This window comes from Tachyglossus aculeatus, chromosome 2, assembly GCF_015852505.1.
Source record: "Tachyglossus aculeatus isolate mTacAcu1 chromosome 2, mTacAcu1.pri, whole genome shotgun sequence".
NCBI classification, from domain to species: domain Eukaryota; kingdom Metazoa; phylum Chordata; class Mammalia; order Monotremata; family Tachyglossidae; genus Tachyglossus; species Tachyglossus aculeatus.
Window position 1 is genome coordinate 115,024,187 of NC_052067.1, and position 12,469 is coordinate 115,036,655.

Here is a 12,469-nt window from a genome sequence, read left to right on the forward strand (position 1 = left end):
TGTGCACTTAGATCTGTGACCTCTGGGCATTTGATATTTGCCCCATCCCCAAACTGATATGTGTATCTTTAAATTATTTATTATAAATGCTTATTTATTGATATTAATGCCTGTCTCCCCCTCTAGGCTGTGAGTTCATTATGGCCAGGGAACGTGTTTGCTAATTCTGTCATATTGAACCCTCCCGAGCACTTAGTACCATTCTCTGCAAATAGTAAGCACTTAATAAATACCATTGATGACTGCAGTCGCCTGCCAGGGACAACTTGATCACCTTGTATCCCCCCCAGCGCTTAGAACAGTGCTCTGCACATAGTAAGCGGTTAACAAATGCCATCATTATTATTATTATTATTATGATATTAATACAGCAGCACTGAATCATGGTCCCCAGCATATCTGACTTGGAGTAAGATGGTGCTGCCTATGTAGTTTATCAAATTGTCAATACTAAAGTCACCATTGTGTGACCTCGGGCAAGTCACTTCACTTTTCGGTGCCTCAGTTACCTCATCTGTAAAATGGGGATTGAAACTGTGAGCCCCATGTGGGACAGGGACTGTGTCCAACCCGATTTGCTTGTATCCACCCCAGCGCTTAGTACAGTTCCTGGCACATAATAAGCACTTAACAAATGCCATAATTATTAATTATTGTTATTATTATTGCCTGCTCCAATTGTATCCATGACAGCTTAAAGCTGTCAAAATTTTCTACTACTTGGGCAGAAATATTATCTCATCAAACACTATTATTAATGATGACATTCCAGTGCAGTGCAGTGTCTGAAAAGCTTGAACATTGGTTCTTGGAGCAAGGAGAAGTCAGCCAGAAGATAAAGATTAACATCTACCATGCTGTTGTCAGCACCAGCTTGCCATGTGACTATGAAGCAGGACATTGTATCGACAGTATATCAAACAATGTGACCCTTTTCATTTATGGTGAGGTGGTCAGCTGGCAGGCAATGATAACATCTCATCCTCAACCCAGAGGTCTTGTTCTAGGGTCATAGGCTACAAGGAGATAGTAAGATTGTGCAACTGTGTGCTTCAACTGAATGAGGGAAGGATGCCCTAAACAATCTTTTATGAAGTGCTTAGCACTGGATCCTGCCCTAGGCCAGAGGATAAGGATAAAGTTGTATTAAGGGCCAATCTGAAAACTTGCTCTGTTGATACCAGTTGGCTAGTCCAATTTCGGCAGACAAATCCGTTGCCACGGCAAAGGAGAAATGTGCTAGCAAAAGGGTGATTTGCAATGATTTTTTTGTCAGATTTTTTTCTTTGGTATTTATGTACGTAATATGTGCCAGACACTGTACTAAGCACTGGGGTAGGTATAAGCTAATGAGGTTTGGTCCCAATCCATGTCACAATTTGCATTCATAGTCTGAATCCCCATTTAACAGACGAGGTAACAGGTACAGAGAAGTGAAGTGATTTGCCCAAGGTCAAACAGCTCACAAGTGGCGGAGCCAGAATTAGAACCCAGGTCCTTCTGATTCCCAGACCCATGCTCTATTCACTAGGCTACACTGGCTTTTCAATGATGGCCAATAGCTATTGCTAACCTACCTGGGAATAGTCTTCAGTCAGCCATGGACCTTACACTTCGGCCTCTATCATCATCATCAGTCGTATTTATTGAGCGCTTACTGTGTGCAGAGCACTGTACTAAGCGCTTGGGAAGTACAAGTTGGCAACATATAGAGACAGTCCCTACCCAACAGTGGGCTCACAGTCTAAAAGGGGGAGACAGAGAACAAAACCAAACATACTAACAAAATAAAATAAATAGAATAGATATGTACAAGTAAAATAAAGATGCTCTATGTGCATCTTGCAATGCACTGACAGTGCTAGAACCCAGACTTCTCTTTTTTTTAAAATCAGGGGATCTATAATTATCACCTTCATCAAAACAAGAGGGGAAAATTTTGTTCAGAATAAAATATATAGTTATACAGAAGGATATATTCATTTACTATGTAGAGAGCAAGTAATTTTTCTGCCTAACTAAAACCTGCCATAAAAGTAGAGTTCTTTCCTAATGATTACGCATAACTTTGGGGAATTATTTGTACCATACTAGGCTTTAGCTATTCATTGGTAAATTGCTGTATTCACCAACACCTGCCAACCTTATCATTTGCAGGTATATTTAGAATTGTGTATTAGCAGATGCCAAATGCTCTTTGTGTCAGAGAAAGAACGGGGAGGAAAGAATCACAGGAAAATTGTGCAAGAAATGTAGAAAATAAGGTAAAACATTTGCAAAAAACAGCACATGGTTTTTCTAAGCATACCTGCATTAGTGAGGGCAGCCATGCAGCATTGGCTTTAAGTTGTCTCCTATATCCTACTTCCCTTTTACTCTCAGACTCAACTCATTTCGGTTATGGTAGGAAGAAGGTCTATGCCTTTGAGTTGTGGATGTATAGAGCGGGGTGAAGATAGTTGTCCTCATAACAATAATAATGATGATGGTATTTAAGTGCTAACTATGTGCAAAGCCCTGTTCTAAGCGCTGGGGAGGTTACAAGGTGATCAGGTTGTCCATGGGTGGCTCATAGTTTTAATCCCCATTTTACAGATGAGGTAACTGAGGCACAGCGAAGTTAAATGACTTGCCCAAAGTCACACAGCTGGCAGTTGATGGAGCCTGGATTCGAACCCATGACCTCTGACTCCAAAGCCTGTGCTCTTTCCACTGAGCCATGCTGCTTCTCCATGCACACGGGTGGCCTGAACATGAGCTGGAGTTCATGAGCTGGGGTTCCCTACGTGGGTAATGAAGACTTGAGCTCCTCGTATTGGACAAAGTACACTTTTGGATAAACTGATTTCTTCACTTGTCATTTTTCAAATGAGGGGGATACAGCAACCTATATTAAATGAATGTCGGTTGCTTTAACTCATCATCAGTAGATTACCTCTTCATCTAATCTGTAAGGTGTTTTCTCCAGCAGACCTTCCTGGGAGACAGTTTGAGAGGGTGGGGGGGAGGAGAGAGAGATTGATTGATTGATTGATTGACTGACAAAGAGGGGCATGGAAGAGGAGCAGAAGTTGGGAGGGCATGACATGATGCAAGGTAGTTCTGCTGGTTTTTTTTACGAGTGAAATAATTTGTGGTATTTAAGTCCTTACTGTGTGTAAGCACTGGGGTAGATATAAGATAATCAGATTGGACACTTTACTGTACCACATGGGGCTCACAGCCCTTGAGGGAGGGAGAATAAGAATTTAATCCCCATTTAAGGAACAGAAAACTGAGGCACAGAGAAGTTGTGACAAGTCCAAGTCATGAATAGCAGGTAAGTGGCAGAGCAAGCAAGTGGAAGATATATGATTTATCTAATATATTAAAGGTAATAATAATAACAATGATGACATTTATTAAGCACATACTTTGTTCAAAGCACCGTTCTAAGCACTGGGAGGTTACAAGGTGATCAGGTTGTCCCATGGGGGGCTCACAGTCTTCATCTGGGCTCACAGTCTTCATCCCCATTTTATAGATGAGGTAACTGAGGCACAGAGAAGTTAAATGAATTGTCCAAAGTCACACAGCTGACATGCTTAATAAATGCCATCATAATAATAATAATTATTATTATTAATTGGCAGATATGGGATTTGAATCTATGACCTCTGACTCCAAAGCCCGTGCTCTTTCCACTGAGCCACACTGTCTCTCTATGGGGAAAGTTGTGAAAGTCGTGTTCTGTCACATATGATGAGGGAGGGGGTTCCAAGCTAGAGGGAGGATGTGGGCAAGAGATTGGCGGCAAGACAACGAGTCCGAGGCACCGTGAATAGGTTGGCTTTGAGGAGCAAAATGTGTGGGTTGGGTTGTAGTCAGATCAGTGAGGTAAAAATAAGAAGGGGAGAGCTGATTGAGTCCTTTAAATCATCATCGTCAGTGGTATTTATTGAGAATTTACTCTGTGCAGAACATCATACTACTAAGCACTTGGAAGAGTACAAGACAGCAGAGTTGGTGGACATGTTCCCTGCCCACAAAGAGCAAGGAAATCAATTTATAATGGGCTTAAAGTCTTTTAAAGTTCTTTGTCTTCCGCAGGTCATTCTCCCTTCATTTATAATCCTGAATATGGTAATCTCATGATTAGTATCATCAAGAGATCCTCTGGTTCCCTTAGGCAGTCAGTACATTTTTCCTTGTTAGTGAATAGCAAATCAAGCGTTTGCTTTTCTATGTCTGTATCAATCTTAGATTTGTAGTCTAATTTCTTGTTGTTTAATGAGAACTCATGGCTTATATGTGCCCTGATGTATTTATCAGCTTTAAAACTTGGAATAATCATAATGTATGATAGTATTCGGTCAGAGAAACCATATTGGTTTCATATCCTGGAGATGTCACTGAAATGTAAATTCTGTTTTGAATCTTGTTAGATGTACTTTGAAACAGATGTATTTGTTTCTGTTCTTAATGGGCAGTAGGTAGCATTTCAGGCATAAATATAAAATGCAAGTACTGAAAGTTGATAATGAGAAATGAGATTTTGATGCTTGATTTAATTTTTATTTCATTCCACAAACTAAATTATAGTTCTACTTTTATTCTCCATAAATATAAATAAAAATCAAGTGAGGAAAAAGTGCTTTTTTGGAGATTGGATCTTAGTGAATCTAGTAAAGTAAGTTTATGTGTATGTTGATTTACTGGGACACACCCTATTTCTTCCCCTCCTTGAGTAGCCAGCTTAAGCCCAGGAACTTGGATCAGGTTTAGGTGGACAGAATGGTTCTGTTAGCTTGTGCTGTTGGTAAGAAAAAGTAAATTTGTACATTGAATACTTCAGTAAGAAAATGAAGAACCTGTTTTTTTGAAAATGTTTCACAAGTTATAATAATAATAATAATAATAATAATAATGGCATTTATTAAGTGCTTACTATGTGCAAAGCACTGTTATAAGCACTGGGGAGTTTACAAGGTGATCAGGTTGTCCCACGGGGGGCTCACAGTCTTAATCCCAATTTTACAGATGAGGGAACTGAGGCCCAGAGAAGTGAAGTGACTTGCCCAAAGTCACACAGCTGACAATTGGCGGAGCCGGGATTTGAACCGATGACGTCTGATTCCAAATCAATCAATCAATCAATCAATCATATTTATTGAGTGCTTACTGTGTGCAGAGCACTGTACTAAGTGCTTGGGAAGTACAAGTTGGCAACATATAGAGACAGTCCCTACCCAACAGTGGGCTCACAGTCTAAAAGGAGGAGACAGAGAACAAAACCAAACATACTAACAAAATAAAATAAATAGAATAGATATGCACAAATAAAATAAATAAATAAATACATAGAGTAATAAATATGTACAAACATATATACATATATACAGGTGCTGTGGGGAAGGGAAGGAGGTAAGATGGGGAGGATGGATAGGGGGACGAAGGGGAGAGCCCGGGCTCTTTCCAATCAATCAATCAATCAATCGTATTTATTGAGCGCTTACTATGTGCAGAGCACTGTACTAAGCGCTTGGGAAGTACAAATTGGCATCACATAGAGACAGTCCCTACCCAACAGTGGGCTCACAGTCTAAAAGGGGGAGACAGAGAACAGAACCAAACATACCAACAAAATAAAATAAGTAGGATAGAAATGTACAAGTAAAATAAATAAATAAATAAATAAATAGAGTAATAAATATGTACAACCATATATACATATATACAGGTGCTGTGGGGAAGGGAAGGAGGTAAGACGGGGGGATGGAGAGGGGGACGAGGGGAGAGGAAAGAAGGGGCTCAGTCTGGGAAGGCCTCCTGGAGGAGGTGAGCTCTCAGCAGGGCCTTGAAGGGAGGAAGAGAGCTAGCTTGGCGGATGGGCAGAGGGAGGGCATTCCAGGCCCGGGGGATGACGTGGGCCGGGGGTCGATGGCGGGACAGGCGAGAGCGAGGTACAGTGAGGAGATTAGTGGTGGAGGAGCGGAGGGTGCGGGCTGGGCAGTAGAAGGAGAGAAGGGAGGTGAGGTAGGAGGGGGCGAGGTGATGGAGAGCCTTGAAGCCCAGGGTGAGGAGTTTCTGCTTGATGCGCAGATTGATCGGTAGCCATTGGAGGTTTTTGAGGAGGGGAGTAATATGTCCAGAGCGTTTCTGGACAAAGATAATCCGGGCCGCAGCATGAAGTATGGATTGAAGTGGAGAGAGACACGAGGATGGGAGATCAGAGAGAAGGCTAGTGCAGTAGTCCAGACGGGATAGGATGAGAGCTTGAACGAGCAGGGTAGCGGTTTGGATGGAGAGGAAAGGGCGGATCTTGGCAATGTTGCGGAGCTGAGACCGGCAGGTTTTGGTGACGGCTTGGATGTGAGGGGTGAATGAGAGAGCGGAGTCGAGGATGACACCAAGGTTGCGGGCTTGTGAGACGGGAAGGATGGTAGTGCCGTCAACAGAGATGGGAAAGTTAGGGAGAGGACAAGGTTTGGGAGGGAAGACAAGGAGCTCAGTCTTCGACATGTTGAGCTTTAGGTGGCGGGCGGACATCCAGATGGAGATGTCCTGAAGGCAGGAGGAGATGCGAGCCTGGAGGGAGGGGGAGAGAGCAGGGGCAGAGATGTAGATCTGGGTGTCATCAGCGTAGAGATGATAGTTGAAGCCGTGGGAGCGAATGAGGTCACCAAGGGAGTGAGTGTAGATTGAGAACAGAAGGGGACCAAGCACTGAACCTTGGGGAACCCCCACAGTAAGAGGATGGGAGGGGGAGGAGGAGCCTGCAAAAGAGACTGAGAAAGAACGACCGGAGAGATAAGAGGAGAACCAGGAGAGGACGGAGTCTGTGAAGCCAAGGTCGGATAGCGTGTTGAGGAGAAGGGGGTGGTCCACAGTGTCAAAGGCAGCTGAGAGGTCGAGGAGGATTAGGACAGAGTATGAGCCGTTGGATTTCCACTGAGCCACATTGCTTCTCTTATAGATACCTTTCATCATTCTAAAATACCTATTTTGCATCAAATTGTAGAATATATTCTTCATACGAAGGCAGCTTTTAAATTTTCATTTTAATGGAAATCTTTTAAAAATATAACTAACTTGTGCTTAGTTCGACTTATACATAGCCATTGGAAAAAGCCATTGGAAATAAAAGAAAACTGTTCCACATATTTGTACATCACTGGGCTTTATTTTGAAAGATGATGCTGCTGACGGTGAGGTCTTAGCTGTACTGCTGAAAAGGCCCAACTGAGTTTGATTGGCATTCTGTGTTTCATAGTGGGTACAAGAAGCCCAGAGGCAGCACAAGGAAAGCAGTCAGAATTGAAAAGAAAATTGTGACGTGTTTGCCGCTTGTACCATCTGTTGTTTTTTCTCAACTTGTCTCTTGGTATCCCTATCTTCCAGAAGGGTCTGGTCAAGAAGAGCAGTCCCTATCCTGATTGTTTATTGTATGGGTCTGATGGAAGTAGGTGTCCCTGCTTGATACATGCATATATATATACATATATATATATATATGCATATATATATATATATATATACACACACACACACACATATATATGTATATATATATATGCATGTATCAAGCAGGGACATATATATATATGTATACATATACATATGTGTGTATATATATATATATATATATATATATATATATGTATATATATATATATATATATATATATATATATATCCCCACCACCAGTGCTTCACTCTTCTTTTGCTTAGTGGGACAGATGAGGGATATGGATAATAGTAGAATCTACAAATAACTACTGCATAGTTAACCTAAATTATGCATAAATATTCAGCTAGAACCGGATGAACATTGAAAATATTTAGCAATACATTAATTTGCAAAACAAGAGCCTGAATTAACCAGATATTTATATCTGATATTTTTTACAAAATAGTAACAGAACATGTAGTTAGGTGATTACTGTTACCTCAAACTGCACATTATTTTGGAAAGAAATACATTTAAACTGAATACAACATGTACAGGAATCTGCTATTTTTTATTGGAATTTAATTTCATTGCTTCTTTGAAAAAGTAGCTTATTGTTTCAAGGAAAGCATTGATGAAAATTTCCAAGGTTGGCCTGAGTAATAATAATAATAATGATGGCATTTATTAAGCGCTTACTATGTGCTATTCTAAGAGCTGGGGAGGTTACAAGGTGATCAGGTTGTCCCTCAGGGGCACTCACAGTCTAAATCCCCATTTTACAGATGAGATAACTGAGGCACAGAGAAGTTAAGTGACTTGCCCAAAGTCACACAGCTGATGATTGGCGGAGCAGGGATTTGAACCCATGACATCTGACTCCAAAGCCCAGGCTCTTTCCACTGAGCCACGCTTTACCAATTCATAAGATGTCTTATTTGAATATAATTCTGAAATTTTGATGTGAAAAGTTATCACCTGGTCAGAATTCTGTGATGTATGTATAACAGATATCATGTTGCAGGTTGTTTTTCACTGTATCGAGAACCTAACTGAGAGACCCTTCAGATCTGTTCATTAGCAAAGATAGTCAACCTATGACAAACGTTATACAAATTCCACTTTTTATTCTGTATTTTTTCTGTTAGTAAATATTTAATTGAATCAGATACAATGAACAACTGTATTATATATACATTTAATTTGGGCAAGATATCATAAATGTAAGAAATTAAACTTTTTATTTTTTTCATGAACAGAAAATTGCTTGGCATATTATTGCTTGGCATATTGTAGATATTAAAAAACACGTTTATTGAAGGCTGTCATTTCTAATTAAAAAAAAACTACTTTGTTCCCACAGAGTTTGTCAAAACACAGTAGGAGCAATATTGGAACAGAAGGTGGACCACCTCCTTTTGTGCCTTTTGGACAGGTAATGATTGAAATATGGATTTTAATAAAGAAATATTTTTTCAGTATGTAGAAAAAATATACTATGTAGTATGTTGGGATATGAGGAGTAAAAGGAAGTTATATTTGTTAATGGAATACCATACCATACTTGTATTTGTTTTTTAAAGGATTATAATGCATGAATTTATTTAAGCAATCTTGTATCTTGTATATTCCCAGCGCTTAGTGCAGTGCTAGACACACACTAAGGTCTTGACAAGTACCATAATCAATTAAAGCAGTTGGCATTTATGATAATATATCATAAAGGGTCGTGAAAGAGCCAATATTTGCTTCAAAATAATTCTAGTTCCCTCCCAATTCAAGATGTATATACTATTTTAATTTTAATAATAAAACACTTTTCCTCCATTTCTCTTCTTTGCTTCTTGCTAGTATTTTGGATACCAAATTAATGCCAAATTAATAAAGGCATTAATATAATTTGAGTAACAGACTGACTTATTACAATGGCAAGCAGAGGCTGCTGTTCTGCAGATAGCCCTATGTTAATCCAATTACAAGGCTAAAGATTTTTATTGAGAGATATCAGTTATCCTGATTCTACAGCTGTCCTGTTGCTCAAGTGCCAAGTAATGCTACTTTAACTGCGTCACAAGAGACTTATTTATGAATTTGCTAGTGAGGTGATGGGGAATCGTATTTTAGTAATGAAAACAAAGTGGGTGAGTAACTATCACTTATTTAATTCTAACAATAAGATCATGCTAGTTATTGTATCAGATTCAAAATCTGCTTGACTTTTAACTTGTCTTTAGGTTTCAGTCAGGGTGTTTGTAAGTCTGTGGTGGTGACAATTATTTCTTAGCTCATTTTGCACACTTCCCCCACTTCCCATCCAACTGCGTTTATTTGAAAAGCATTTCTCCCAGACCAATCGACCTTTGAATATATTTCTCTATCACATGGCCAAATAGCTACATAGGACTGGCTGAGTACTGAGGAGTGGAAGTTTCTGACTTCTGGACTAATGTTAACAGCAGTGTTGGGTGTCATTACCCTGGAGAGCCACCTAACTTAGAGGAACCCCCGACTCATCTCAGCACGAATAATTTTTAATTAATTAATTAATTAATTAACTAATTAACTAACTAATTAAATAAATAATTTGTTGAGCACTTTGCTAAGGGCTGGGGTAAATGTAATCAGAACAGACCCAGTCTCTGACTCAAGTCTTCACGTGGAAGCTAACCTTTTAATATGACTGTGGAAATCAAACTCTAGGAGAAGTTCTAGGACATTTGAGAAGGGATTTAGAAAGCAGTTATGACTCCCGGCCTCTGAACAACTATGAGAATCAATCAATCAATCAATCAGTCGTATTTATTGAGTGCTTATTGTGTGTAGAGCACTGTACTAAGCACTTAGGAAGTACAAGTTGGCAAGTACAAGTACAAGTTAGAGAAAACGACTGCTGGGTAGAAAAGGAAGATAGGGCATATATTCTTAATCTGCAAAATTGCTGTAATGCTAACCCAGAATAAATTAACTTGTTCAACTTCTGTAATTATTTTTTTAAATTTATTTTCCTGGGAATATGCGAAAGGTCTTGTAGTGTACGCTAATATAATATATTTGCATAAAATACTATATTTTTTCATTAATTTTTTTCCATAAATTACTTTGGATTTGTAATTTACTACCTTTTTACATTCATTGTTTTTTGCCCTCTTTTAGGATTAAGAAACAGAATGAAAATAATTGTTCAAATTAATCTAAAATAATAGCCGTGAAACTTATTCATAATTGTTCTGTTTCAATCTATTAGTTCTCCCAATAAACTTTTAATGACTGTCTTGTATTTTAGACCGTTATTCTTCGAACTTAAATTTATAGCTCAAAGACATTAAAAGTATTCTTGTGAAGTGGAGGCAGGCCCTCACCCACTACTGTTTTACATATGTGAGGGAGTTGAAGCACAAAGGGATTTCCAAGATTATTTGGTGAGCTAAAATTCAAAGATCTTTAGGAAAGCCTTGGTTCCTTCCTTCAGCACCTCGTCTGATAAGGCCTAAATTCTATCAGTTAACTGCAGAAAATTAAAAGGAGACTTTCATAGAGGATTAAATTGAGCAGGGTAACAACCTATTGAGGTAGGCACCCATTTTACCTTAAAACCCCAAAGAGAACCAATTCCCCCTCCCCCCCCCCAAAAGTATAACCAAACTTCAATTCACAAATCTCCTCTTTTGTAGAATTAGACTTCTGAAACCCAGAACTATCCCAAATAATGATCACAAAACCTAACTGGGAACCTTGATATAAGTTCGGTTACTTTATAATTATATATTAGAGTCTGCTGCCTGTGATTATTTCAGTGTGTCTTTAGAAACACTTTCTACCCTTCGGAAGCATTGAAAAGATTACAGAAACATACTCTGTGATTTAGTAATATTCTTTTAAATCAATATTAATTTTAAATTGTTATTTATTTAAATTGTGAAGGCCTGAGAAAGAGAACCATAACTCTTTGCTTGTTCTCCCTCCCAACCCACAACTCTATGATTTTTGAAGGAAATAAAATATTTTTGTAAGCAGTGGTGGTGGAATGTGCCAAGGTAGGAAGAGAACAAGGGTTAAAGATGAGAATGTCATTGATACAGGCTCCAGAAGGGGTAGTAGTTTTTTTCACTTGGAGGTTTGGGAATCTGGAGCAGGAAGAGAAATCAGGGTGGTTAATTCATTGAATGCCTGTTCTGTGCAGCACTTGGGTAAGTGCAGTAGAAATCCGAGAGGCAGCTTCAAGTACCCTCTTACCTTCCTCTTTTTCTCTGAATAATAACCCTTCTCCTGTGTGGGGGCTGAAAAAAATACACAATAAGTGGGTCAATTTCTAGACTGTGAGCCCATTGTTGGATAGGGACCGTCTCTATATGTTGCCGATTTGTACTTCCCAAGTGCTTAGTACAGTGCTCTGCACACAGTAAGCGCTCAATAAATACGATTGAACGAATGAATGAATTAGAAGAGTAAATGTTATAAGATGGTTTCCTCCGTGATTAGAGACTAGTTAGTGAATATAATGTGCTGGACTAATGAATGTGCATTTGAATCACCAGAAGTGTATGTCTCAAGTACAAGTGGACAGCAAGGAGCTTGATCAGCGAAAAACACTGCAAGTTACCATCCCCGTCAAACCTGCCAGTGAAAATGATGAATTTGAAAAGCAAAGAACCGCTGCAATTGCAGAAGTTGCAAAGAGCAAAGAGGTTAGAAATCTGTTAAACATTTTGTATATTTATCTTTTTTAGATTGCATTTTAATTATTCCTCTGTATTATCATTTCTTTCCCATGAGTCAGAGACATGACTATCAACAAGATTCACCTCTGCCATCATTCCCCAACCCAGTGAGATTTTTGAATCTGTCATTATCATCTCTTTATATTGTACATATTTTATAATAGTGGGCTTCTTTTTATAAGTAATCCTTTGCCCAGTCAGGGTGATTTGCCCAATCAGGGTAGAGAAGCAGCTGTGGCTTAGAGAAGCAGCTGTGGCTTAGTGGAAAGATCACGGGCTTTGGAGTCAGAGGTCATGGGTTCGTATCCCAGCTCTGCCACTT

General features: G+C 39.2%; 1 protein-coding gene across 2 annotated transcripts in view; it reads left to right on the forward strand.

Moving 5' to 3' along the window:
* TDRD3 (tudor domain containing 3) overlaps positions 1-12,469 on the forward strand; it is a 227,101-nt gene that overhangs the window by 114,768 nt on the left and 99,864 nt on the right. For both annotated transcript variants that reach the window (XM_038767674.1, XM_038767681.1), the window contains 2 exons: positions 8,793-8,864; positions 11,965-12,114. In XM_038767674.1, coding sequence (XP_038623602.1) covers positions 8,793-8,864; positions 11,965-12,114 — 222 coding nt within the window. The remainder of the gene's footprint in view (positions 1-8,792; positions 8,865-11,964; positions 12,115-12,469) is intronic.